Source organism: Pungitius pungitius, chromosome 9, assembly GCF_949316345.1.
Source record: "Pungitius pungitius chromosome 9, fPunPun2.1, whole genome shotgun sequence".
Lineage (NCBI taxonomy): Eukaryota > Metazoa > Chordata > Actinopteri > Perciformes > Gasterosteidae > Pungitius > Pungitius pungitius.
In genome coordinates, this window is record NC_084908.1 from 3492747 (window position 1) to 3519911 (window position 27165).

At 48.1% G+C, this 27165-nt stretch overlaps 3 protein-coding genes across 3 annotated transcripts; all 3 read left to right on the forward strand.

The window, feature by feature from the left end:
* Positions 1 to 745: 745 nt before the first annotated feature.
* rab3da (RAB3D, member RAS oncogene family, a) lies at positions 746 to 5037 on the forward strand. The gene is made up of 5 exons (XM_037472325.2): positions 746 to 875; positions 2185 to 2412; positions 2959 to 3077; positions 3723 to 3847; positions 3946 to 5037. The coding sequence occupies exons 2-5, from the start codon at positions 2185 to 2187 to the stop codon at positions 4134 to 4136; spliced, it is 663 nt and encodes a 220-aa protein (XP_037328222.2). The 5' UTR covers positions 746 to 875; the 3' UTR covers positions 4137 to 5037.
* A 9-nt stretch (positions 5038 to 5046) lies between these two features.
* tspan34a (tetraspanin 34a) lies at positions 5047 to 8845 on the forward strand. Its single transcript, XM_037472323.2, has 8 exons — positions 5047 to 5167; positions 6052 to 6143; positions 6670 to 6885; positions 7245 to 7319; positions 7441 to 7548; positions 7794 to 7931; positions 8019 to 8111; positions 8416 to 8845. Exons 2-8 carry the CDS (start codon positions 6087 to 6089, stop codon positions 8470 to 8472), a joined length of 744 nt encoding a protein of 247 aa, XP_037328220.2. The 5' UTR covers positions 5047 to 5167; positions 6052 to 6086; the 3' UTR covers positions 8473 to 8845.
* A 3521-nt stretch (positions 8846 to 12366) lies between these two features.
* On the forward strand, positions 12367 to 13312 carry dand5 (DAN domain family, member 5). Its single transcript, XM_037471304.2, has 2 exons — positions 12367 to 12855; positions 13025 to 13312. The coding sequence occupies exons 1-2, from the start codon at positions 12367 to 12369 to the stop codon at positions 13310 to 13312; spliced, it is 777 nt and encodes a 258-aa protein (XP_037327201.2).
* The last annotated feature ends 13853 nt before the right edge of the window (positions 13313 to 27165 follow it).

The following is a 27165-nucleotide window of genomic DNA, read 5'->3' on the forward strand; positions in this document are numbered from 1 at the left end:
GGCCATGATTAATGTGCCTGCGTGCATGAATCCTCTGCTGCTCCCAGTAAGGATGATGCTGGTTGATGGGGGGGCCAGGACCACTTAGATTTAGTCAAGACTTACTTCAGCTATTTGCATTTCCTCGTGGGGAAAAAGGGAACGTTTGACTTCACGTATCAGCTGCAGTATTTCCTCCACGGTGTAAGAGTGATCCATTCAGCTAAGAGGCATGCGGTTTAGATGCGTTACCAGTGCGTAATGCCCGCGCCTTTCTGCACGTTATTCAGCAGGGGCACCAGAAGTTTACTATTGTAAACGGCATTAAAGCCGGAAGTGGGGGGGACTGAATTTCGCGGTAAAGTCTGGCACGACAAACACTCGTGCAACAATCAACGTAGTTCCATAGCTCCAGGTAATTTTGATATGTCACCTCCATTATAGAAAAATAAACAAGAATTTGTCATGCTAAATTTCCCAGCAGTTTATGCTTTCCAGCTATTTACGTAGAAATAATGGTGTTTGGTTTCTATTGTTATGACTTGAACATAAAGTGAAGTTATTTTGTTCAAATGGTTAAAAAAACAATTGAAAATGTCACTGTGCATTTTGCACGTTTTCCACTGGCTTATAGGGCGAACAATCAATGAACAACAAAAAAACATCAAGATGCGAGTAGCGGGTTTTATTTTGACATTGACTACCGGAAGTTCAGTGCATATAATTAAGGCTGCCTTGACTAGAGAAACAATGACTGTCCCAGTGACAGGCGCGTGCACAGCACGGGAGGTCCGGGAGTGGAGAGCCCGACCGCAGCGCACTCCAGTCGGCTCTCAGGGAGCGGAGGAAGACGGTGGGACGGACGGAGGAGACGGACTCACAAACCACGAGACCAGGCGAGTTTAAGTACAACGTTACTTGTTCACGCCACGAGTCGGTAGCTCAGGCACCGTATGGGAGGGGGGGGGGGGGGGCAGGTCTAGGCAAAGTAGGATAACGATAACTGCTAGGGAACTTTATCTTCTTGTTCGCAGTCCATCAGGCTGCTTTGTAGGAATAAAACCTCATTTTGCTCCACGTGTCAACCTGTGCAAACGGTGTCCAACTAGCCCAGCCAGACGTCAACATTGATGTGAAGTGACGTTTTTCTTCCTATGCGAGATGACCTGTGTCCCACTGAGGCCAACAGCGCTAGTGCGCGCACACACACACACACACACTGTGTTACGTGTTTTCACACTGACGTGGATTATGAGCCTTCTGCAGAGTGGGTTCAGCAGCAGGCCGCCATGTCCTCTCTTTATGGTCCTGGAAGTGGATCTGCTGAGCTGGGACCTCAGCAATCAGGGAGGAGTACTGAAAAGGCTCTGAAAGGGAGGGGGAGGGGGGGGTGAGGGATGAACAGATGGGTCAGCCAGCCTCCTCATGAGGCAGGAAGAGGGGAGGAAGCAGCGCGTGGGTGCGATGTGGATGGATGATGACAACAGGGATGCTTAGATGGATGAAAACGAGACATGGAGGGCAGATGAAAATGGGTGTGAGTTCAAGCGGGTCGATGGATGATGAGATGGATGATGGGTGAGGTGCAGAGGGGGGAGGAGAGGCCATTGCCCCGATCCCTCACCCCACCCACCCTTTACAGCCCGTCTCTCAGCACTCACCGCGCCCATACGTTTGCGGGCGGAGACGGGGAGAGCAAGCAGCGTGTGACGGATAAAGAGGGACAGAGGACAGAGGAAGGCCCTCCCCCCTGGTTGAGATTTAGTGGTGAGGGGGAGGGGGGAGCAACATCAGCATCTTCTCAAATATCATAGTGGATGAATCTCCGGCACGTGAGTGTGGATCCTCAAATTGCTGAGATTCCTCACTCTAAACACATGAGTGTTGTTACCCCCCCCCCCCCCCCACCCCTCCCGCCTGTTAACCAGAGATATATAGCTTTCTATTCAGTTCTTCAGCTGCACGTCCTCACCAACGTCGGCAGTTCTTAATCTGTGCACATAGTTGACATATTTGTGGTTTTTCCTTCATAATAAAGAAGATCATAAAGAGGAAAAAGCCCACTGTTTGCAAATTATTGAACTATTTCTAACTAAATAAAAAATTCCCTTAGCCATGCCTGCTCACAAAGTCAGGGAGAGTGACCGCCCCCCCCCCCCCCCCCCCCCCCCCCCCCCCCCCCCCCTCTCCTACTGGTTGTGACAGATGGCGCTGGCCAGAGACCCGGCGGCGGAGCAGAGGGACGCGGCCGACCAAAACTTTGACTACATGTTCAAGCTGCTGATCATCGGCAACAGCAGCGTGGGGAAGACCTCGTTCCTGTTCCGCTTCGCCGACGACTCCTTCACCTCGGCCTTCGTCAGCACGGTGGGCATCGACTTCAAGGTCAAGACCATCTACAGGAGCGACAAGCGGGTCAAGCTCCAGATCTGGGTTCGTTGGCGGCCCTTTGTAAACACAAGTGGAGGCTGAAGTCGAAGCATAGAATCAGTGCCCAATTCTTGAGTGGGTTCGACGGGATAAAGAGTTTAGTAATATATATATATATGTATATATATATAATATATATATATATAAAAATATGCACAGCGAGCTAGAGAGAGCTTGAATAGGCTCCACAGTCACCACACATAAAACACTGCGGCCTCTTTAATGCCAGAGCTGTAATTTGTCTAAAGGATCCTGAAGTGCAGCCTGAGGCGATGGCGATGGCGATGCCCCCCCCACCCCCCCTCCTTCGTTGCCCGGGCGGTATCTCCGTCATGGACGTGGAGCGATGCTCGTTCCTCACACGCCGCGCGGCTAATGGCAGTCGATGTTCAACACGGTCCCCAGACAGCAGGCTTCATGAAAGATGCATGAACGGGGGGAGGGGGGGGGGTTGAGCTGAGGGGGGGGGCTTATGACTGAATGTTGTTGCGGGGCGAGGGCTCAAACCTTGGAGCGTGCTCACCGGACGTCCTCCGGCTGTGTTCACAGGACACGGCGGGGCAGGAGCGCTACCGGACCATCACCACGGCGTACTACAGGGGGGCCATGGGATTCCTGCTGATGTACGACATCACCAGCCAGGAGTCCTTCTGCGCCGTGCAGGACTGGTGAGCTGCAACCGGTGGTCACGTGACTCCCTGCGTATCGGCCCTGATCAGCAGGAGCGTTTTTGCATTCCGAATTCCTATTATTTTATTATTTACACATATCAAAACCACTCTTTGTCCTGTAAAATCATATTCTGTAAAAATGCAAAGGAGTAGTTTCAGGATTAAATTTTTTTTCTTCCAAAGGCACTATAAACAATTCACTAAAGTGAAGCAATCTGTGGGCATTTGATATTTTTTAGTTTTTATAACGACACAACAATTTAGCTCCAGGCCTCGTGAAACCTTTACTGCGGTTACAGGAAAAAGAGTTACGCAATAACCACATGAAAACCCTGCCAAATACATGGAATTATTAGTAGCTTATGAATTAAATAACAGTAAATAGAAAATCTATTGACATGTAATACTTTGACATTAAATATGCTTTCTTTGTCAAAAAAAATATTTTTTATTGGCCATGATTTCACGTATGAAAGCAACAAAAGGGGAATACATCCAAGGGGGGTGAATACTTTTCATAAGCTCTTTATATATGTATTTTGAAATAGTCAAGCAAAGTACTTTCAAACTGTACTTGAGCTCTATAGTAACCACCGCACACGTTTTCTCACTGTGTGAAAATGTTGCCTTGCTGTTTCCCAGGGCAACCCAGATCAAGACGTACTCGTGGGGCAACGCTCAAGTAGTGCTGGTCGGCAACAAGCTGGATTTAGAAGAAGACCGGCAGGTCCCCACTGAAGACGCCCAAAGACTGGCTACAGAGCTCGGTTGGCACCCACACACACACACCCACACACACCCACACACTCTTTAAACACACACTCTGCAATAACACACTAAAGCCAGCCTCCCTCCCTCTGCGCAGGCTTCCAGTTCTTCGAGGCCAGCGCCAAAGACAACATCAACGTGAAGCAGGTGTTTGACAAGCTGGTGGACGTCATCTGCGAGAGGATGAACGAGAGCGTGAGCGGCGACGTCACCCCGTCGGCCAATCACAAGGAGGCCGGCCTGAAGGAGCCGCAGCCCCGCAGCGGCCCGGCAGGCTGCGCGTGTTGAAAGTTAATAGAGTTGTCCCGAAGTCATCACGCAGATGTACTGCAACCCTTTATGGGACGCTTCTTTACATTTTTTTGATCTTTTCACAACTGGCTGAATGTGACTGTTTACTCCGAGGTGCCAAAGAGTCGCACTGAGCAGCTGTGCCTTTTTTTTCTTTCGTAGCACGTCACCGCTGCTTCGTTACTTGTTGATTAGTGGCTGAGCGGCACCTGTTGCAGGTGGATGCGCCTGAATGGCCGGAGTCGTCGCGTGGGAGGTGTCTGTGGTTTGGTGTCATGTCGCCCCCTTGTGGCTGTTGCATGGAAATGCATCACACCGCTGTGTGTCCGGGGTACTTCCAGCCTGCTGAGGAAGAAGGAAGTTCAAACATCAAGGGGGTGGTTTCAGTCTTGTTATTAGCGTGATGGAGGAAAATCGTCTTTTTAATTTACATATTTTTCTTATTGCAGGCTTTTACTGGTTAATGCTTATTCAATATTTCCGTTGCCAGGTTTATTGTGTCGCTCTATGTGGGGATTAAAATGTGTGGATGCATAAAAGATGACTGTTGGTTTTCATTTGCACAAAGTTTATTATGTTAATGTTATCTTTCTAAATATATAATGTTGAGTTCTTAATAGTAACAATAGCTCTCTAGAAGTTTCTAAGAAATGATTCACTTTAACATGGAGTCAAACATTTATACCAAGTTACAAGTTAATTATTCCTCAAGTTTTTATGTAATTGATATTGATCCATTTATTTGTGCTTTTGAGCTTTGTTGGTTTTAAGTAATCGTTCATGAGCATCAATATTATATATTTCAAAGTTTGCTGGGAAACTTTCTGTTCTATTTTGAAAAGGACTTTGTTCACAAGGAAAAGTTGGTGAAGTCTAGGACATGAACTCTACCCCCCCCCTCCCCCCCCCCCCCCCCCCCTCTCTCTTTTATCTGTGTGGGGCCTGTGAGAGGATAAAGGGACATGTGAACGCCTCGCTGAGCAGACACTCCTCGCCGATCGGACCTCAGCGGACAGACGGCTGCACAGGTAGGCGCCTCGTGCTTTTCGTACTCTGGACCAAATCACGCAAATGCAGTGTCACGGCCACCTCTCCAGCTGTGGGGGGGTGAGCAATGAGAAACACCTCGAGTTAGATCTTTAAATTTCTCCCTCGTAATCCATCAGGTTTACGTTCACTAGCTGATAACCTGGTTGTTGGATGGGTTCGTTTGTGATACACGATACGCTGCAAACACCAACGAACTGGTTCACCCCCAGAATCATCCCACTCGGTTCGCCTTAATATACTATAAAAACAAACATTTTAAATACGTAGCCGGTGTGCTAAACCCAAAATCGACCTTCCATTAAACGCATTCCAAACAACCCAACAAGTGATTTCAAAGCAATGGCCTCTTGTGTTCTGTACGCCTCTAAATAGTATGGCAGAAGTTGCAATAAGGAAGCAGGAAGAAGGATCAATACATATAAAACTGAGCCCATATCCCAGTAATAAAGTCACGCAAGGTTGGGATCAAGGTTGTGTGTGTGTGTTTTATGACTGTTTGGGTTACTGCAGCGTGACAACCAGCAGGCCTTTAAGGGGGGGATGATTACAATGTGTGCTTGATAGTACGTTAAATCATTTGCATGCCGAGCGCTGGAACAAGTGACGTATCTCACACTCCGGCCCTGGGAGCACGTCGTTGGGACCAACCAGAGCCCTTGTGTTTACCTGTTTCTGTGGTTAATGAACAACCAGAGCAAACGCCGTCTGACCCACGTTGGCGCCCAGCTTGGGTTGTCAGACGTCCTCGTAACATTCGAGTCCCGTGAGGGACAAATAAAAGACGTGCGATCAGTGATGCCACAAATCTCAGTTTAACAAACCCTTTTCCCCTCTTTTTTTTTGTTTTGTTTTTAATGAAAAGGTGAATAACAGGACGAAGGAAAAACAAACGCCAAGATGTGTTGCTCCGGCTTTCTCAAAGTCATGATGTTCGTCTTCAATGGCAGCATCTTTGTAAGTAAAAAAAAAATGACGTTACTGTCAGGAGGCGGGGACTAAGCTGGCTTTACCACAAAGAGGTTTTTTTTAGGAGTTTAAGAGCGTTGAGCCTGGTGCTGCCGGCGCTCGTTGCTTCCAACGTGCTGCGATCACTGGCTTATAGCCGCATGCCGTCTGACGCGCTGACAAAACCCTTTGTTTTTAATGAAATGTAGCTTTGAGTTGAAGTGTTAAACTTCAAGCTGGCTTAATACTCCTAGTTTCATAAATTGAGCAGACAACCCACCCAGCTGTACTTCCTGTCTTTTATGCCAACCAGCAGCTGTCATAACACGAGTCACATCTCTTATCCACAGTTTATCACAGAATAACAGTTTTTTAAGGCCTACAACGTAACTTTTTTAGGATTCTCAACATTTGTGCCTCCCTGATGATGATAATAAAAGCCTCCTTTCGGCATGTTTCTCCACGTGTTAACGCCACGTCCCTTTGCATCCCCCCCCCCCTCTCTCTCTCTGTCCTTTCCTCACCCGACACGCAGCTGGCGGGCGTGTGCATCCTGGCCGTGGGGGTGTGGGTGAAGGTGGACAGCGGTTCCCTGCTGGGCTTGCTGGAGACCGTGGATGGCGCTCCGCCCGGGTTATCGCAGCTGGCCAACGTGGCCTACCTGCTCATGGCCGTGGGCGGCGTGCTGCTGCTCATCGGCTTCCTGGGCTGCTGCGGAGCCGTCAGGGAGAGCCGGTGCATGCTGCTCACGGTGAGCCACGTTTTGATGCATCATCGAGGAAGGCAAGAGCTTAAAACACAGTATAATACTGCGCTCAATAATGTGGTTTGAGGAGATCAGACGTATTAAATGGCTGACGTCTGGTAGTGAGACGTATGTTCAGAATATCCCCTCTTCTTAAAAAAAAGTAAAAGTACATGTTTTTTTATGGTTATTTCCCAGAGGGGTCAAGTAGAATGACCTCTCACTCGGTCGTGATATGAATGCAATTTATTTTTAGGTCTGCTGTTCAACCCCCTGTTTGTCAGTCGGTGAGGATTTGTGGATACACAATCCTGCCTTACATCAATAGTTTTACCTGATCGAGTGTTATTTTCCCCACCATGCAGTTCTTCAGCATAATGCTGATTATCTTCCTCGTGGAGGTCGCTGGAGCCGTGGTGCTGCTCGTCTTTAAGGATGTGGTAAGTGGCTCTCAGGGTCAAAAACTGCATCCATTCGGCAAGGATTGCCACTTGGGTCCGATTTAGATTTAAATGATGGACAACTCGAGGAGCTTTGCTAAAAGAAATGTTTCCTTCTCAGGCTGAGCAGATTCTTGACCACCTGGAGGAGGACGTTCAAAAGAGCATTAAAGAGGAATATGGACGCAACAACAGTTTCACCTCTCTCTGGGACGCCACCATGGAGGAGGTACCGCTTTCTTAATCAATCTGTTATGTATTCACATTTTTATTTATTAACATCCCACATCTCGGCAAATATTTGATTATTTGAATCCACTGTGTGGATGTTCCATTGAAGGCCCTTTTTGTTACAGTGAAAAGAGTAACTACCCTCTGCTGATGTTTTACACTACGGCACCACAGCAGTGAGATCAACCTGTCACGTCGGGTTTGTGTTCAGATTCGGGACTAACGCCTGCGGTTTCTTTCCAGTTTAAGTGCTGCGGATACAAGAGCTACAGAGATTTCAATGGCTCCGCTTTTCACAATGACCACGGGAGGGATCTTTTCCCAACGGCGTGTTGCAACGAAACCGTCCCCGCGTGCGACACGGACAAAGCCCACGGTTCGGTACGAGGGCCACTCCACTCATCGCGTGTGAGAAACCAAAAAAGCCATCACTGGCTCCCAGTCTAACACCCGGTGATTCCCTTCCAGATGATTGATGGCTGCTTTACAAAGCTGCTGCAGCTGATCAAGGAAAACGCTGTGGTCATTTCCGCCGTGGCCCTGGGAATCGCTGCCCTCGAGGTATCCGTACCAAATTTAATTGAAACGGTCACTTTAGCCGCCATGTTGCCATGTCCTTAAAAATATAGACTGCATTGTTAGGCAGCAGCTCTGGTCCATGTTTTACTTCCTGTCACGCATGCCATTTGCAAATAGAACAAATAAACTAAGGCGCCATGTGAAATGGTCTGCAAATAATAAGAACCAGAGCTTGTTATAACACCTCCTAATTTATTATATTTCAATCACAATTTGCCACAATGACTTGTATCTGAAATCCACGGCCGTGTTAATTTAACGTGTTGATGACCTGCTTCCTTCACAGATTGCTGCCATGGTGGTTTCAATGGTCCTCTACAAGAATATCGGCAACAAAGCGTGATATTTTCAGTTTTAAATTCGATCATGACGTTCCAATCGGTGGAGAAATCATACGTTAGGGTTTTCTATATAGTTTTTCTATGTAGACTTTTTTGAATGGAATCAAAAAAGACAAGTCAAGTGAAGCATCTAAAACATTCTTAGTTTCATAACTACATTTGTACACATTATTCTGTGATTTATTTATGTTTTAAGTAGCAAACATTGTTAGTGCTGATACATATAGTTAGTAATATGTGATGAACTGGAAAGATCTGCTCAAGTCGTGTGCTTTGTAAATGTCTTACACTCACTGCAAGCTCTAATAATCACGATAATATCTATTTTTGTATTTTTAATCATTTTGAAATAATAAATGTCACAATATCGGGTGGACTCTCTCTTTAAGACGTATCAGTTTAGCACTGTGCACACAATCAGAGATTTATATGAAATGTCTACACAAATCTGCAACGTCTCCAGGAGGCGAACAACCAAGGTCAAAGCCCCCCCCCCCCCCCACGTGAAGGCCTCAGGTGACCATCATTTCTAGCGGAGCCCGCTGTGGCGTTTTAATGGTCACGGCTTCTGTGATGAAGCTCTGAAGGGTTGTTGTGTTCAGTGTTGGATTTTTCATACCTGCAACTGCCTTTGTGCCACGACAACTGATTTATTTTCATGTGCGTGAGGCAGATGTTTTGTGGGCGTGGCCTTACGACTTCACGACCCATGTCGATAACCGGCAAATAAATAATCCATCGATCGTGTTGCTGTCAAGTTGCTTTTTGGGGATCTTTGGAAGGACAGGTCTCTGTGAGAATCGCTTCACGTTTGAGGCTGTGGTTGAAATGCAGAGGACACTTTGCGAGGACAAGAGGGACAGACAAAGTCGGTAGTAGGTGTCGATGCCTGTTCGGGGACACTCGAGTCAATAAATGCTTTTCAGGACGCTTGTTGGTGATTTGATGTCGCTGGTGTTTTACATTGAAGACTCTGCACTTTGGTCTCTAGCATCCGGGTTAGACTTGACCATTTTGACCCAACACTCCCAACACGTGATCTGTGGGAAGTGAACCAGTGGTCACATCCGACCTATAGCCTAATGTATAACCTTTCAATGCATATATATATATATATATCTATATAGATATATAGATATTTGCAGAGAGTTGTTGCAGCGCGCAGATCAACTTTCAGACCAACTTTCTTGTCAAGTGGGTGCTGAAAGCAGCAGAAGTCAAACCACAGTTTGCACTTTGCGTCTGCACGCATAACAGCAGACCTCCACTGCATCCTCCAGTTTATACATATATTTCTTTTATATAAACATAGTTTATGATTCCTGTTCTTCACATGGCCAAATGCACGACTGAATGCGCGTGTTACTCTGAGTCTGAGTTGCACTTATTACACAGAACTACAGACATTTTACATCCACATGTGGATTTATGTCCTCACAGTATCCCGTGTTTTTAATAATATGTACAAACGGGCCGCTCAAATATTTTCCACTAATTCCCTCAACATTCTGTGTTTTGCTATAAATAATATCAATGATAATGACATGACAATGATGTAATACATTACATGGGGGGGGGGGGGGGGTTGTCTGGCCTCGTTCAGGTTCATTGCTGCTTAAACATTACAGGGCAGTTTACATCAGACAGGGTCAGTACGCATTGTGTGTGTGTGTGTTTGAGTGCTGTTTGATGTGTGCTCACATGCTGTGACCCTCCCCAGTGGCGTCATAATCTGGAGGAGTGGTCCGAAGCGCAGTTAAATGCACCATGTGACCAGGCTCCGTGTGGGTTGTCCCTCGTGAGGCAGTTTCAATGTCCGTCTGATGGCACTCTTTTAAAGGGGGGGCTTGAGCATTAAGTGAAGTCGAGATGAGCTGTGTGTCACACCTGTGTTACTTAAAAGGACATTCTCAATGATTTATTACTATACAGAAATATGCCATTCTAAGCTAGGATTTCTTTTCCTCCCTGGGAAATACTGCTTGCTTCCTAGTAGAGCCTTTTATAAAGGTTCCACCTTTGAGCCCACTGTAAACGGTTCAGAACCTTTAGAGGTTCATGGTGTGTGGTTCCATCCAGAACCCCCTTCTCGTCAAAACTGTCACCTTTTGGAGAAAGTTCAAGAAGTAAAGTATTTTTCTGCTAACAAGAACCCAACCAGGTTTTTATAGTCCGGGGGTTTCATCTAGAACCCGGCCTGAGGGTTCTGCTTTCCTTGACCGAATAAATTCAGCTGATGTGGTGCTGCGTGACCCACAGCGACCATGCTTCAGAGTCCGTTTTGGGGGTTTTGTGGGGTCCAATGTATGATTGTTTTTAACACTGCAGTGTTTTAAACTTGCACATTTGTTTATGTGGACATTGTACGCCTGAGCAGCAACGCTTACTATATACAAAACAAAAACAAATACAAAACTATTACAAAGATGTCTTTAAGTTTAAAAGAAAAACACTTGATAGCATTTTATTAAAGGAGTTCAAGGTCAAAAGTTTCCTCAGCAGTTTTCCTCTCAGACTGTTACACCATGTGTTTCAAGTCTGGTTTTATTGACTTCTTTCTTCCTGGCTGTATAAGCGGCAGTAAAATAGTCAATAATTCTGAGCGAAAGAGGTGTGTTTGACTCAAACTGACTTTGTGAAAGTAGGATTCAGCCTCATGTTTGATGACCCCGGCAACTTTGGACTGTGTTGAGAAGCAACTCTGCCTGGTTTATTCCTTAAAAAAGGGAGTCGGCATTAGTGTGAGAACACTTAGTAAACTCTGCCCTCTTGTGGTCCATTCTGCAGCTATAAGAAGTATTTTGAATAAAGCCCTTTACATTTCCCATTCTTATGTCTATATGATCCACTTGGTCAAGTGGTGGATGATGGGAAACCGACGTGGAAAAGTGCCCGTTAACACCAAAGTCTCTATGAGAAAGTCAAACACCCATCCTTGTGCAACGCTGTGGGCCCTGAGCAGCCCGTGTGTGTGTGTGTGTATGTGTGTGTGTGTGTGTGTGTGTGTGTGTGTGTGTGTGTGTGTGTGTGTGTGTGTGAGTGAGAGAGTGATCAGGTCGCGGGTGACGGAGCACACTGAAGTCTAATGGTGTCATGACGGCTCGTGGGAATGAAGGGACAGGAGACGGCTTGTTGACACAGAGAACATAAAGCCATTATTGCTTTACGGCCACAGGTATCAGGGACACCTTTGTTGACTCGGCAGTCTTCCTGAAGCTGTTTGAGTTTAGTAAAAGTTGCAGTCGGCCAGTTTTACCACTCGTCTGCAAGTTGGGTTTTTCTAATGTGCCCTCGGTGCATGTTTAGAGCCTATACTACTTAACAATCCTTTCAAAATGTCTGTTGTGTGTAGTTGCCGTCACGCTCGCAGGGTCTCAAACATCGACAAAGTGTGACGTGGCAGCTTTCTCCACCACCGTCATTAAAACATCAAAAAGCATAAATATCTTCGAGAAGAACTGCTGGAAATGAATAAAAGCGGTGGCGATAACTCGACTCCATTCAGCTTAGTTTCAGCCCCGAGGATCAAACGCCCTCTTCGGGATGTATCTTCTTTTTTTTTTTTTTTTTATGACCACACTCACCTTGAAAAAGAAATCCTCTCAGTCTGGCGACCATCCACGAGTTGTAAGCTCGGTGTGATGTCTCGTCTGGTGTGGGAATTGCGACACCTTCTTTGCGTTAAAGCACAGGTGGAAACTGCCAGCTACTTCTATAAAAGACCCCTGCAGCGCGCGGACCAAAGCACTGACAGCAAGGTGACCGTTTGGGACCTTGGACCGCACCGCCGGACAAAGATTTTAGTTCATTCTAGTGACATTTTTCGCTGCGACTTTTGAATTTGTTTTCCGCTCTGTTTTAAAGAACCGTCCCTTTTTTTCTTTGTGTGTCAAAGAATGGCTCGCCCCATCGGCTTTGTGTTGTTTTTGGCGAGTTGGACCGCCGTCGCTTTCCCGTTGCCTCGCGACTCTTTTGACAACGCCATCGCGGGGTCAAGAGGGGACTTGGAGGCATCCGGCGGCGGGCCGGGGGAACCCGTCCGAGGCGTGGTGAAGGTCATGCGGCTGGACGCTCGTGCCGCGGCGCCTCGCTCGGGCTTCCTCAGAGGAGGCCTCCCCCCCAGGAGAGCGCCCTCCCACGGCTCCCGATTCTCCTTCCCCGCTTTCTTGGCCCACGGGCGGCCGGGTCCGGCCCTGGCCCCCAAGGCCCCGGTGAGCCCCCTCCGCCTCCTGCACCCTAAGAGCCCCGCCGAGATGGAGCTGAAGAGGAGGCAAGGCCTGCAGATGTGGCAGCGGGCCGTGGGTAAAGGGGACAAGATGAGCGTGTCCCTCCCCATCGACCTGAGGGACACCAAGCTGGCGTGCACCGCCGTACCTTTCACTCAGGTAAGACAAGTGTCCTTCCCCCTCCTCCGCCGAATGGACGCCAGTGTGTGTCTGTGTGTTTCTGTGTGTGCCGCTCATGGGCCAACAAGCTTGCATTGATTTTTAGTTGTTGTTGAGTAAATGAACTCTAATGTTGACCCCCATCTGTGTCCCCCCTCTCCCCCCTCAGCGCGTGACGGCGGACGGATGCGACGTGGTGACGGTGCACAACAAGCTGTGTTTCGGCCAGTGCAGCTCCATGTTCGTCCCGCCCGAGGGGGAGTTAGCCGGGCCGGGCGCGGGGACGGGGGCCCTCCGGCACCGGGCCCCCTGCTCCCGCTGCGCCCCGTCCAGAGCGCGGACCGTGGCCGTGCCCCTGCGCTGCGGCGCCGAGGTGCAGGAGAAGCGGGTGATGGTGGTGGAGGAGTGCAAGTGCGAGACGGGCCGCGAGGAAAAGAGCGCCGAGGCTCGCCTGTAGCCGCGGACCGGAGGGGGGAGGGGGGGGGGGGGGGAGGCGGGGGGATATTCATCAGCCCTCAAATCTCCAAGACCAAGATGTGGACTTCAGAGTTTAAGAGAAAATGACTAATTGTTATTATTATTATTTATTGTATACTATAATTATGGTATTTATGTCTGTTTGAGTCTGAATGTTTTGTTCAGAGTAAATATATTGTTTGTATTCCACCACTGATCGCTGACAAAATGACCTGTATTTTGGGTCGTGCACTTTTCTTTACTCACTGACTAACAGCTGTCCACACTGGGTCTGTGAGGCTGTTCAAATATGTGTTGACATGGATCTAAACTGAAATATTGTGATCTGTAATGTTGTGATTAAAGCGCCCTATATTTGTCCACATTCCAATTCTCCAGTGAGCTTCCCAACGACACTGGTCTGATTTGACAAGTGGAATTTAGTCTGCATGCAAAACTCAAGTAAGAACACAAACAGCATTGGTTGTTTGTTTTTTTCTCTTTTTTTCTTTTCTCCCACCCACTCTCGCATTCAAGCGCTCGAGTGTCGGCTCCTATATTTTATTAAAAAGCCCCGTTCCGCCGACTTTTAGCACGTAGCACTTACATCTGAAAGCATCAAACTGGAGCGCAAATGAGCTATTGAGAGCGGGTACTTAGCGGTAAGCAAACATAATTGTTTTAGCATGGACCCCTGAATTATGTATAGGAACCACCTATTCTCATGCCCAATCTCTTTTCAGCGCAGTTGTGGGAATTCAAACATCACTCACAACAGACGCACTTGAGCGAGTGGGTATGTGTGATTATGTGCGTATGTGCTTTTTTTGTTTTCCAGTTAGGACCCATAAAACCTATTATTCATTTATACCCTGGCACCTGGGCCTGGTAAAGTGAACTCATCCCGCACGTCCCTACATACATTCCCAGAGGAGCATAAAGGAGGGGGGGCTCTTTACGACGTCTTGGCATGCTGTCAAAACGACTGTTTAGACGGCCATTTGCATTCACGTGGGCTTTTCTGAAAAAGCGAAAGCATTCATTTCACAGCGGGGGGGGGGGGGTGCATTGAGTCCCTTGGATACCATTAGCATGTGATTAACATCTCTGGTTGATGGCTATATTTTTCAAGATTGATGGGACAAATATTTGCCCAGGTCTTAACTACGAAGAATAAGGGGCCACTTTTAATCAAGCTGTTTATTTATTTAATTCAAAAGGTGCAAAAGGTGGAGTAATTGGGAAGCCGTAGCTGTGTTGACGGTGCTTAAATTCTTGTTTGTATCATGCCAGAATCGGATTCATTTATAACTCCATCTCTGTCTTTTTAAAGTGGTGCATTTTATATCAGCAATAGTCCTGTGTGGGAGTGTTTGTGTGTTTGTATCTGTGTGTGTGTGTGTGTGTGTGTGAGAGAGAGAGATGATGATGCTGATGAAGAGAGTCATGATCTCACTATCGGTTCTTTACAAACTTACTTCTTCTTTCAATCTTTTGTCTTTAAAAATGTGTATGAAGGGCATGCTGGTGGTGTGGGGAGGGGCGGGGGGGGGGGGGGGGGTTGTTGATTGAATAAACAAGGTGCACAAGAGAGCGCACCACTTAGCGAGACAGATGTCGGCCTCTTTGCATTGTGGGATCCGGCGGAGCACTCCTGTGTCATTAAAGATGGCCTGGTTCCCATGGCGGGGGGGGGGGGGGGGGGAGAAGGAAGGAGCGAAAGAAGGAGGGCCCGGTGCCAAGTTCAGCGCCTCGGGGATCAGATCGGCGTCACGGGGTGCTAAGTGGCCTAGTTAGCGCTTTAAAACCCACAATGAGCTGCCTGCTCTTTCTCTCCGTGTGCAGGCCTTTTAACTGTCCCGCGTGGAAGGGGTTGGGAGGTTGTGCGCGACGGAGGAGAGGGCGGGCTCGGACCGCATCGGCTCAATCAAGGTGTACCAAGGGGGGGGGGGCTGACTTTTACATGGGAGCATTTTGAGGCGGTTGCACGGTTTCTTAGAGGTTTAACTTCTTCTTAGAGGTGCTTGTGCACATTCTGGGGATTGGCTTTTAACTTTCCCAGGTTGATCCCTTTCGATGCCGTGCACCTCTTGCTTACTTTTGCAGCTAAAGCCGTGGCTTCGTACACCGAACGGTGCTAATCAGGGCTGATGAAGCAACCAGCCGCCAGGATGGATCCGGACTGGGCCTGGACTGCGAAGGGGAACGGGCTCTCTTATGTGGCGAAAGGGGCAGGCCTGGAGAAACGTGAGGACCTGTTAAGCCTTTGCCCGGGCAGATCCCACCTAAATCCCAGCGGCGCGGGTTCTCAGTGCTGCAGGTGTCGGGCCCGAGGTGTGAGGGCGTCCACCTCCCCGCCGGTCGGCGCTCGCTCTGTGGTGTCGGTGCGGACCAGCTGGTCAGAGTTGCCGCCGCAGGGAGGCGGCGGCCCCCGGGCTGAGCCTGCCAGCCCATTGCCCTTCTGCCTTGGCCGCCGGCCCGCCTGCTAGGCTGTCTGCAGGGGGCAGGGGAGGACGGGGAAAGGTGTGGCCTGCCCCTAAGTTTGTCATTGGATGAAATCCAGAATTGGTTTCAGCGTCTGCTCTCGGAAGTCAGGTTCACATATAATGACCGAGGAACGTCTCGCTTGCCCAAGCTCCCAAGTGATGGGAGACATTTTTCCACAGTCCTCTTTTGGTGCAAATAGATATAAATTCATTTGAAGATGAACCGAGGCTTCAGCTTAGTCTGTCAGACAAATCTCTGCTCTTTTCCTTCTCTGTTAAAGGTGTTCCCCAGGTTTATTATTTGGAATTGTCACGAAGTTAAAGGTTGAGATGCCGCTGATCTTTTTACACTACATGTCATTCAGCTGATGCTTTCTTATATTGCATTACTTTTTTTGTAACCCATCTCACACAGTGGAGGTGGTGTGCACCCGTGGGGGCGCCCGGGGAGCAGTCGGCGGTTGGGTGTCTTGCTCAGGGACACTTGGACATGGGACAGGGTTCGAACTGCCAACTTTGCAGTTCCCAGCGCATGAAGCGCATGGGTATGGAGCTGTTCTGCTGTCCTGGTGTCATTTGGGGAGCTCATTCCACCATTTAGGAGCCAGGACAGCAAACATACGGTGGCCGAGAAGGTTCAGACAAATACAAAAGCAACAACACAAACGCAAACGCCACAACACAACACGAACGCCAAAACACAAAATACAAAAGCCACATCACAACCGCAAATGCCGCAACGCAACACGAAAGCGAAAACGGAAGTAGCTGCCCACGGGAGCGAGCGTATTTTGGAGGAACGGAGCTGGAGGATGCCAGATCGTTTAAGAAGTAAGTGAAACATGATTCCTTGCGGCTACAGTTAAAGTAAGGAATCATGTTTCACTTACTTCTTAAACGATCTGGCATCCTCCAGCTCCGTTGTTACGTGCCGACTGGTTTTTGAACCTACTGGTTTGGTTACGCGTTTAGATGTTATTAAGAGAGTAATCCTACTTGGGCAATGTGCTAGAAAACCTGACAGAACTATGTATTTCACGCTACGCCACCAAAAACCAGTTGTCTTGGCTCACCCTGAACCAAAAGATGTTCTTGCCACTGACGATTTTCAATTTCATGATAAGTAGTGAAATCAGTAGCGGCATTTTACAGCTCGGTTGGCCGACGGCGTAGCGCCGCCGTCTTATAAAGTTTTGCTATTTTGCTCGACTGCGGGTTCGAATCCAGGTTGTGGCGATCTTTTAATAAACGTATGTTCTTTTATTTATTTCTTTATACGTGGCAGTGATGTAGTGCTCACTTATACAATCATAATCGCTGCATTGGATATGGGATGCATTTTGAACATTTTCAGCAATATGTTTGCGAATGTGTGACGGATCAGGTGACCGAGGCAGACAACATCTGCCGCTGTCGGGGCAAAACAAACACGCACGCGTAGCCAAACCAGTAGGTTCAAAAACCAGTCGGCACGTAACAACGGAGCTGGAGGATGCCAGATCGTTTAAGAAGTAAGTGAAACATGATTCCTTACTTTAACTGTAGCCGCAAGGAATCATGTTTCACTTACTTCTTAAACGATCTGGCATCCTCCAGCTCCGTTCCTCCAAAATACGCTCGCTCCCGTGGGCAGCTACTTCCGTTTTCGCTTTCGTGTTGTGTTGCGCCGTTCGTGTTGCGTTGCGGCATTTGCGGTTGTGATGTGGCTTTTGTATTTTGTGTTTTGGCGTTCGTGTTGTGTTGTGGCGTTTGCGTTTGTGTTGTTGCTTTTGTATTTGTCTGAACCTTCTCGGCCACCGTACAAACATGTGTAAATGGCTCTTTGTTCCCACTAAAATGAATCAACTATCTTTAAGAAGGCAAGTTTGTGATGTGGCTTGACGAAAGTATGTTACACGTTGATTTCCTCCTTTCTGCCTTTTCTGAAAATGACATAACCTCTTGATTTTCAGTCTCCTTCGTTTCTATGTTCTAATGTCGGTCAGTGTGTCCGGCTGCTGGTTGAGGAGCCCGCAGACGGATGTTCGACCCACTGACCCCCCCTCACCATCGCATCTAGGGTTGGTCCTCCGACTGCGCTCCGACCGGCGAGCTGTCCATCGACGCTCTGCTGGAGTGCGTCGATGATGGCGCGCCGTGGCAGGTGCGGTCCTGCGTGCCGTGCAGGTGATGTCTCTCATGCTCACTTAGCTAATGAATCCAATTAAAGTAATTAAGAGCTGGCATGGTGGAACCTGCTCACCCGCTGCCAACCGCATCCATTCCCCTCCAGCGGCGCCCGCCGCCTCGTACCGCGGCGTGTCCTTAAAACCCTCCCCCCAACCAGCCGTAACTTTTCTCCCGTGGGCCACCCTCTCCTTCCTGCCGCCTCGCACACCTCTGCTCCCGCCGAGGCCTTCTGAAAGAAACATGAAGCCTAAAATCGGCCAAGCGCTCCACTCCACAAGCACTTAAGAGACCCTCGACTCAACTTAATGTCGCAGGGACGGCGCTACAGAAGGCAGAGCGGAGGCTGGGTCCTGCAGCGTGGGGAGGGGGTGGGGGGGGGGGGGCTTCGAGAGGACGAGGGGATGCGAGCCAGGTCCTAGCGAGGGGGAGAGATAATTGTTTTGTTTTGTTAGGGGCCATTCTCCTGCGTGGAGGGAGTTTGAAATGACACGTCCCACATGTTTTTTTGGATGAAGTGGGCAAAGCGGTAGGGGGGTGGTAGGGGGGCGGGGGCTGGTTGGTGCATGCTTGATGGTAGTGCCGAACGCCTAGAGGAGGGCCTCCGTAAGAAGCCACGACCGCACTGGTTTTTGTCTTTCCAGCGCCGATGGATTCATGAGCCCCCGCTGCACTTGGATGGGATCTGGCACTTTGTTGTCTTCTGCTCGCAGAACCTCGAGAACATTTCAATGTCAAAATACGCATTCATCACGGCGAGGGCCAACAAATTCCACCAGTGGGAAAGATCGCAGCGGGCCAAGCTGGAGACACCACTTTGGCTACGGGACTCGCTCAGATTTATTAAATGTATGAAACGGCAAAACATATGAATCTCTGGTGTCTTGGTGTTCTTTCAACACTTCGCAGGCCGGCGGTCGGCGGGCTTGGATTTTGCAGTTGGCGTGGCAACGCAAACACTTTTCCAGCATCTCATCCCAAATTTCTGTGAGGAGGGAGAGGAAATATTTTGGATGTGGACTCCGGGCTCACCTCCCTCTGTTATTGCCATCCACTGCAGTCTGTTTATTACAGGACCTCAAATAACCGTTGAACCTTGCGTTGATTGCCCCGCCCCCTTTTGCGCGGTGACACAGCAAGAAAGTGCTGCCCGGTGACATTGAAGGAAAAGCCAACATCATCAAACACCAAACGTCATCAAAATTCCAGCTGAGTCCACTTTGGTGATCTGGCGACTGACGGCGTCGGAGCAAATTATCCTGGTGGACCGGGCTCCTCGGGCCAGGCCCGGCGAATCACCTCCAGGAGCCTGTCACCGCTTCCATGAAGATAAATGGTATCATTACACCGTCTCCCATCATGCATTAGCTGATCTGGACTCTCGCTTTCTGCTCTCACGTGGGGATGGCCACGGGTTTACAGTTATTTACGAGGGAAAACGAGGCTACAAAAGACATCTCGAAGATATGAAAATATAGATAGTTCATCAATTTTAGTCCTTTAGGCCTGCTAATCGGATCAATACCAACACATGCACGCTTTCAACACAACACGTTCTGCCAGTGTCATAGATATCTGTCCACAAACAGTCATCCTCGCTGTGGGCACACGAGGAAGAGGAGCATGCCAGTGTGTGTGTGTGTGTCAGAGGGAAAGAGGAAGAGTGATTGAGAGGGAGACGAGCAGACACACAGGGTGTGTGTGTGTGTGTGTGTGTGGGGGGGGGGGGGGGGGATTCGGCCCAGTGTTCAATAGAGATAGGCCGAGTGAGAAAGCGAGCATGAGTGTGTGTGTGTGTGTGTGTGTGTGTGTGTGTGTGTGTGTGTGCGTGTTTTGGGTTGCATGAGGCGGGGTGCAGAGGAGGGGTGCAGGTGGCGCCGAGCTGGCGCGGGCTGGCCCACTGTCCCCTGGCAGTGCCAGGCTCCATCTGTCATCAGCAGGAACATCTGCAGCCCAAGGTGCCCTTGTCACCCAGCGTTAGAGTAACGAGTTTGGCGTTTCCATTAGTCCGGGGCCCCACGCCCGGCCCCTCGCGCTCTCGCCAAAGCCGTGGCATTTTGGGCGGGATGAGCTCGCCGCGCGGGTCGGTCGCCTCGCGAGCTCGAGCGGGGATCTCGACGCGAGTGGGAGAGAACGAGCCGAGCTGGATCTCGTGCCGTTGGTTTGTGGGGAGTGTGTGTGTCCTGTGTGTGTGTCCGTGTGTGTCTGTGTGTGTGTGTGTGTGTGTGTGTGGTGACTGGGTGGCGGTGGAGGGGTGTAGAGCGCCAAGCCAAAACAACATGGCACTGCAGAGCGTTGACCCAGCTGGGCTGAGCCGGCATGTCGAGTCATGTCCCTTCCCGATGTGAGCGTGCCCGGTGTGCTCGCACCACTGCCAGACCCCATCTCTGGTCCCCTTCCCTCCTCTCCTCTCCCCTTCCATCCTCTCCTCTCCTCTCCCCTTTCTCTCCCCTCCTTTCTCCTCCCCTCGCTTTCTCCCTTTCTCACTCAGTCGATGACCCTCTCATCTTCCTGTCTCCCATCTGTCTGCCTCGGCCTTATCTGCCCTCTCTCCTTTACCTCTCCGTGCCCCTTGTAGTTGCCCCCCCCCCCCCCCACCCCTCACGCGGACTCCTCTCATACCCTGAGTCTCTGCTAACATTCTGCCTCTGAGCGCTGCTCACATTTTTTATCTTCCTTGTCCATAAAAAACAGATGGTACTTCTTTCCTGGCTCCCTCTTTTCATCCCTCTCTCTGAGCCCCCCTCCCGTCTCCCCCCAGCCCCCCCCCCCCCCCCCCCTTCCTCTTGTCCTGTGTTTCTTCCCATCCAGCCGGCGTATCACTGATCCTAACTGGCAGTGACCTGTTTATTCTGTTTGCAATTTTTTTTTTTTTTTTTTTGTACTTATTATTTATTTTCTCTCAAGGGCAATAACATTCTTTTATCCCAGCTCATTGTATTTATTCCTTTTCCTACTGCTGACATTTTAACTCAACGGGACTCACACAGTGATCCTCCTGTTCGCGGCAAGATGGCTGCTGTTTGTGTTTGACACCGCATGGTGGCTCTAACGAGCAGCAATCTGTCTCCACATTAATGAACCGGGCTTTGGCTGCAATGGTGTCAGTTACCCCACAGAATGCTAATCGGACGAGCACGAGCACGTCAGAACGAGATAAGATTGATTATTCTCTTCTTTTCTTTTTTCTTTCTTTCTTTCTCACGCTTGGCGTTACATGCGCGCGCCATAAATCAGCACGGACGCATGTTGTTGGGCCTCGAGGTCAGAAGGAAGCGGGTTAAGACTGCGGCTTTGATAAAAGCCGAGCATCCGGACCTCGAGCAGGTCGGACCTATACTGACGGTAGAGCTGCGTGCGCACAAAACGCTTCGCACTTGGGCCTTGAAGCCCTCACACTTCAAGTCGTAGTTGAGATTTCCTTTTTCTCCCTCTTGGCCTTTCCCCTTCAAAAGGTTTCTCATCCCCCCCCCCCCCCCCTATCGGCACTTAAAAAGTGTGCGAGGATCGAGTGAGTGAGGCAGCAAAGGAGATCGAGATGAAGAAAAGGGAAGCGACAACTGCTAATCAATAAGATTTCTCCAACCTCGTTTTCTCTCTCTGTCTGCCCCCCCCCACCCACCCCCCAGAGGCCCGCGGCATTCAAGACGAGCCAAGACGAGCTTGGCATTGTCGAGCACGCCTTAAAAAGAAACACCTGCGAGGTGGAAGACTTTAAAAAAAAAAAAAATAGTAGAAAAAAAAAGAAGAGGAGAGAGAGAGAGAGAGAGAGAAAAAAAAATCCTGCTTTTTCGCAGCTCTTAAAAATGTTGGCAAATGTTCCATGAGCTTTCTGGGAACAAAACCGTAAAGAGAAAGAGCTCCATGCAAGTGGAGACAAAAGGGGATGGTTCTCCATGGAGATGGAGGTGTCATTACACTTGAGACGGTTGCCAGATTTGGACTTATCTTAGCATCCACCCCACCCCCCCCCCCCCCCACCCCCCACCATCTCTCCTCCACCACCCCACTCCGCCCCCCCCACAAACACACACACACACACACACACACACCCGTCCCCGGATCTTTGGCGTCTCGGTTTGCCTTCGGAGCCGCTGTGTGGCGAATGGTAATATTTAGCTGTTGACAAAATATGTATGTGGCTGTGGTGGTGGGAGACTGGAAAAGGGGGGGAGACTGGAAAGGGGGGTGGGGGGGCTTTGCAGAGAGACAAAGATGCAGAAAGCTGGGAAAGAACGGGGGAGACAGGAGAGGAAGCTGGGAGGGGGGCAGCCAAAGCAGATGGCACTCTTGGCATCCACCTCTCTCTTAAATCTGTTTCTGCTGTTTTTCTCATGTGCAAGAGGCTTTAACCCTGTGGTAACCTGTGTCCCGGCCTGACCCCGAACCCAACGGCTGTACCTAACAAGCCTGTGTGTGTGTGTGTGTGTGTGTGTGTGTGTGCACACCCAGGTTCATCTCTAATCGGCACCCTATGGAAACGCGCTGTTTAACTGTCCTGAGTGAGAGCGGCCTCCACTTCTTCTTCTTCTACTTCGTTTATTCAACGGCTGGAGTTACCTCCGGTGTGAGTACCTCTGTACGTCCATATCACTACTGCATCCATTACATCTAATGCATGAGCATGTGCCACTGAAGTACTTTTACTTTATTTCTATCAATGTATTTTACCAAGATGTTTGCCTCAAATGCAGTATTTCCACTTGTTTGTATTGGTACTCAAAGAAAGGGAGGCAAATATTGTTATGTTACATCGATAGTTCTTTTAGAAATCAGTTCAAAACATATTGAATTGTTGTGGATTCAACAATTATATGATTTAATTAAATTTGTTCCATCTCAACAATCATATTTATATATTAATAGATCAATGATAGTGATCGTTTTTACTTTTACTTTTGATACTTTGAGTACAAAGTGAAGGGGTGTGTGTTTTTTCTACTTCCACTTCCAGTCCGAATACTTCCTCCTCTGTTCCTGTTCACATGGAACACGTCTTCCACACACCACGCTCCATTAGTCATTCATTCACGTGTTCATTTTATCAGCCACGCAAGCTCGGGAAATACTTTTTTTTTTTATGGTAGATTCTAAAAAGCAACAATGAAACGGTGCAGCCGGGTGTGTGATGGAGCAAATATTGTGGAGTGGTTCTACCCACCTGGGCCGAGCAGTGTGTATTTAGGCCACATCCGCCTCTCACTGAGGAGAAACATTCATGCCGGCGACTCCCATAGACGGACTATAGACTTGACTGAATGCACATCACTTATATGTGGGGTGCTGCGGCGCTGGGAGCTCATTTGCATAATCTCCCATTTAAAGAGGGATGTGCTGGAAGCCGGGTGGGGGTTGATGGTAAGGACTCGGGTGGGTAGTTTGGAGAGGGTGGGGGGGGGGGGGGTGTACAAAGTGCCCATTGTGCAGTCCCAGGATAGGGAAAATGCCCTGTAGGGCCTGATTTGTGTGTGTGTGTGTGTGTGTGTGTGTGTGTGTGTGTGTGTGTGTGTGTGTGTGTGTGTGTGTGTGTGTGTGTGTGTGTGTGTGTGTGTGAATGTTTATCTCTGTGTGTGGGAGCCACACCTGTCAGGAGCGCCTGAGGGAAGCAACAACACCACTATAATGAGTGTGTAAATGTCTATGTATATGTGTGTGTGTGTGTGTGTGTGTGTGTGCGTGCGTGCGTGCGTGTGTGTGTGTGTGTGTGGGAAGCACATACAGTCCAAAGGATTTCAACTTGACATTAAAATAGTTAGGCCACGTCAATCTTTTATGTCCTAATTGTTTCCCTTTTATTAACTTGGCTTGTTATTTTCAAACACACACACACACACACACACACACACACACAGTCACACATACCCCCACTCACTACCACCCACACTCAGCAGTCACCACACTCTCCCTCCCGCCAAATCATAACCAAAGACGCAGCGAGCCGATAGGATCAGAGTGGAGAGGAAAACATTTTACAGACTGATCAGTTTTGATTTGGATTTTGGGGGGTGGAGGCTTTTTGGAAATAGCCGGTGTGTGTGTGTGTGTGTGTGTGTGTGTGTGTGTGTGTGTGTGTGTGTGTGTGTGTGTGTGTGTGTGTGTGTGTGTGTGTGTGCGTTTGTCTGATGGTTAATCGTAACGCTGCTTAGTATCCCTGCCGCACTCATTCGATTAGGGCACATTAAGGAGATTGGTTTGTTACACCACGGCGACGCTGGGGGCACAGGCACCCGGAGCCTGAGCCTGAGCCCAGCAGGCCTGGGGAGGGTCATCGCTGCTGGGGAGGCACAGGTGAACAGAGACCGGGTTTAAGAACTCAAACACTAGAAATGGAAACGTTTTGTGATCGTCAGAACGGCCGTTGTTCTTTCTCAGCAGCACGGGAAACAGTAGCAGCCTGAAGTCGCCCCCCCCCCCCCCCCCCCCCCCTCCTCCTTCCCCCCATTCCCCCCCCTATAATGACTAATTCCTATAGTTTGGCTGGGCAGAAAGCTGTGTGTGACCAGCACCATTAAAAGCAGCACCGTGCATGGGATTCAGGGACGTTATCGGAGCTCAAAGTCCTAATTCCACACTGGGAAATGTGCCATCGGTAACATAATAAGTCCACTTTGGCTGTGAGAGACAGAAAGGGTTTCTTTTTCTTTCTTTTCTTTCTTTTTTTTTTCTCTGGCTCTTTCGATTACAAAGTTCCTCAGGCGAGCGTAAACAGATCAACAGAAAGAAGAAGAAAAAAAAAACGCTATTTTATTTTGCAGGCTCCCAGCCGTTGTAGGGGGAGGTTGGGGGGGGGGGCTCAAAAGAATAACTATTAAACTCGTGTTTTGGGAGCCAGGGAGGGGTTTTCGGGTTATTTCGTCGGAGAAGGCAGGTTAAATGACCTGAGCTGTGTCGGCTGTTTTCTGCAGCTGAACGCAGATTACAATTGCACATATTTCCACTGCCATTTTCAGAGGCTTATTATTTTCCAAAGCCATTCGATGTTTCTGTGCCCCCCTCCTCTTTAGGGCCCGATGTGTGCTTTGCGTCTCAACCACAGTCTCCTTGTCGGAAATTGAAACCTGCATTTTGTTTTTCAGAACATTGATTTCAATGAGATGGGTTTTCTTCCCGATGTCTCAATGTGAGGCAGCATTTTATCAGGATGATCTTAAAGGGTTACGAGATGAAAATGTGTTTACATGTTTGCATTAACTCAATGAAATGTATAAAACTATTATATATATATGTATATACAATACATTTATGTTCTACATTTGACTGTTTTTGCTTTGAATACCATAATCAAAATGTCGTCTTTGGGATTCAATTTAATTTGTTGGTATTTTTACAACTCTCTGATAATATAACGCACAAAGAAAAATGGAGGAGTTAGTGATCTGAAATTCTCTCATGAATAAATTGTTGACAGTGTTGAAACAGCCCCGAGAAAGGTCTTGGAAAACAAGGAACTGGAACAGCTTCATTTCATGTATTCTGTGTGGTATTAATATATGTGGTACAGCTCGGGCATAGCTGCTGTGTTCAGGGTCCCATGATAAACGGGATGCATATCGCTAGAGGCCTTTAGAGGCCACTAGAGGCCACTAGAGGCCACTAGAGGCCACCAGAGGCCTCCAGAGGCCCTGTCCACAGGGGAGCACCCGACCATGTTGCAATGGCACAGACCAATTGAGACTGACGTCAGCAAGTGTTTCATTTTCAAAAAATGTTTGCAATAATAATTCCTTTTTTTTATCTCATGATGATGATGGTTGTTTTTCAGATTTTGCTGGCTTTAGATGAGATGCTATGGGCAAAAATACATGTTTTTCCATGCAGCGGTTGCTTCCAAAACATGACATATTTCCAACTGGTGGAAAGAAAACATCCAAAGTACACATTTAGCTGTTGACTTTACTGCTTTGGCTATTTTTGCTCTGTAGATTTCTCCTAAATTTGCCAAAGGACTGCATTAAATAATATCTCATTTGAATAATTAAACATAACATTTCAAGAGAGTTAAAATACGAAAAAGTATTGTCTTTGAAATAAATTAGTTAGAAACATGTTTACTTTGTTCACCTGTACTGTTATTTTACAATCCGTCTCTTTTTATTTTTTCCTCCTCAGTAAACCAGAGATATCCACGTAGCTTTTAGGTTGACACCCAATTTACTTTCTATAAATTTCTACTGAGCATTTCTCTATTTTGTTTTTTGTCTCTATTTTCTGATTTGTTTATTTTCACAGAAAATTCCCTCTGAAAAAAAATGTAACTCTAATATGTCTTCAAAATGTAAATCATTTTTTGGTACGTTCAGATTTCTTTCCTGGAAATGTACACAATTTAGCACATATTTAATATGTATATAGGCAATGCCTTATTTGTATATTTGCATATTTGAATACACGTAGCCAAAAAACAAGAAAATAGAAGGAACAAAAGCAAGAAATAGGAAAATAATGTGTGCAATTTCATAATGAAATATATATTATTCACATATTTTTTACCCCATTCACCTTTACAACCTGAATAAAAAGAGAAATATTTGGGCTAGCTGATATTCATTACACCATAAAAAGGCTCTTTAATCAGCTTAACATCAAATCCAAACTTTCTTCAATGTGCGGATGGAATAAATCAGAGACATGCTGCGTTCACTTTCCCTTTTGGGCAAATACACACGGAGAGAACAAGATTCATAGTGAGTCATTTATCACATAAAACACACGTGCTCACATTATTAGCAAGCTGACCTTTTTACATCTTTCACCATCAAATGTCGGGTTACTCCTGCACTCAGGGATAACTACTTTGGATGGGGGGGGGCGGGGGGGTGCACAAAATAAATGAGCACGGGCGCAGACATACACACACACACACACACACACAAAGTCTAATACACACAAACACTAGCAGGGACAAAGAAAGATGCCAGTATGAAAACATTAACCATCAGTGGGAACCTGGAGCCAATATTAAAGTTAGCACTTGGATTTTGAGACTCTCTGGGGTAAGTTTAACCAAAACAAACACAGAATGTACTTTGCAGAAAAAGCATGTGTGCTGTTTACTGAGGGTTCTTTTGTTGTTGGGTTTATTAATCAGTAATGTGCCACCGCCAGAAACACGCCATAGTCTGCCTTAATGTTGCACACGTATACAATCATATACAAGTCATTGGTGAGATGCAAAGAACAGAGTGGAGCGCCTTGAGGTGTG

What these genes read in the sequence shown, in the direction of transcription:
- rab3da (XM_037472325.2), top strand. Translation starts at nt 2,185, where the DNA reads ATGGCGCTGGCCAGAGACCCGGCGGCGGAGCAGAGGGACGCGGCCGAC. An exon ending in GGGTCAAGCTCCAGATCTGG is followed by an intron (nt 2,413 to 2,958) that starts GTTCGTTGGCGG and finishes CTGTGTTCACAG; the next exon opens with GACACGGCGGGGCAGGAGCG. An exon ending in AAGACTGGCTACAGAGCTCG is followed by an intron (nt 3,848 to 3,945) that starts GTTGGCACCCAC and finishes CCCTCTGCGCAG; the next exon opens with GCTTCCAGTTCTTCGAGGCC.
- tspan34a (XM_037472323.2), top strand. Translation starts at nt 6,087, where the DNA reads ATGTGTTGCTCCGGCTTTCTCAAAGTCATGATGTTCGTCTTCAATGGC. An exon ending in TGCTCGTCTTTAAGGATGTG is followed by an intron (nt 7,320 to 7,440) that starts GTAAGTGGCTCT and finishes TTTCCTTCTCAG; the next exon opens with GCTGAGCAGATTCTTGACCA. An exon ending in GGGACGCCACCATGGAGGAG is followed by an intron (nt 7,549 to 7,793) that starts GTACCGCTTTCT and finishes GTTTCTTTCCAG; the next exon opens with TTTAAGTGCTGCGGATACAA.
- dand5 (XM_037471304.2), top strand. Translation starts at nt 12,367, where the DNA reads ATGGCTCGCCCCATCGGCTTTGTGTTGTTTTTGGCGAGTTGGACCGCC. An exon ending in CCGCCGTACCTTTCACTCAG is followed by an intron (nt 12,856 to 13,024) that starts GTAAGACAAGTG and finishes CTCCCCCCTCAG; the next exon opens with CGCGTGACGGCGGACGGATG.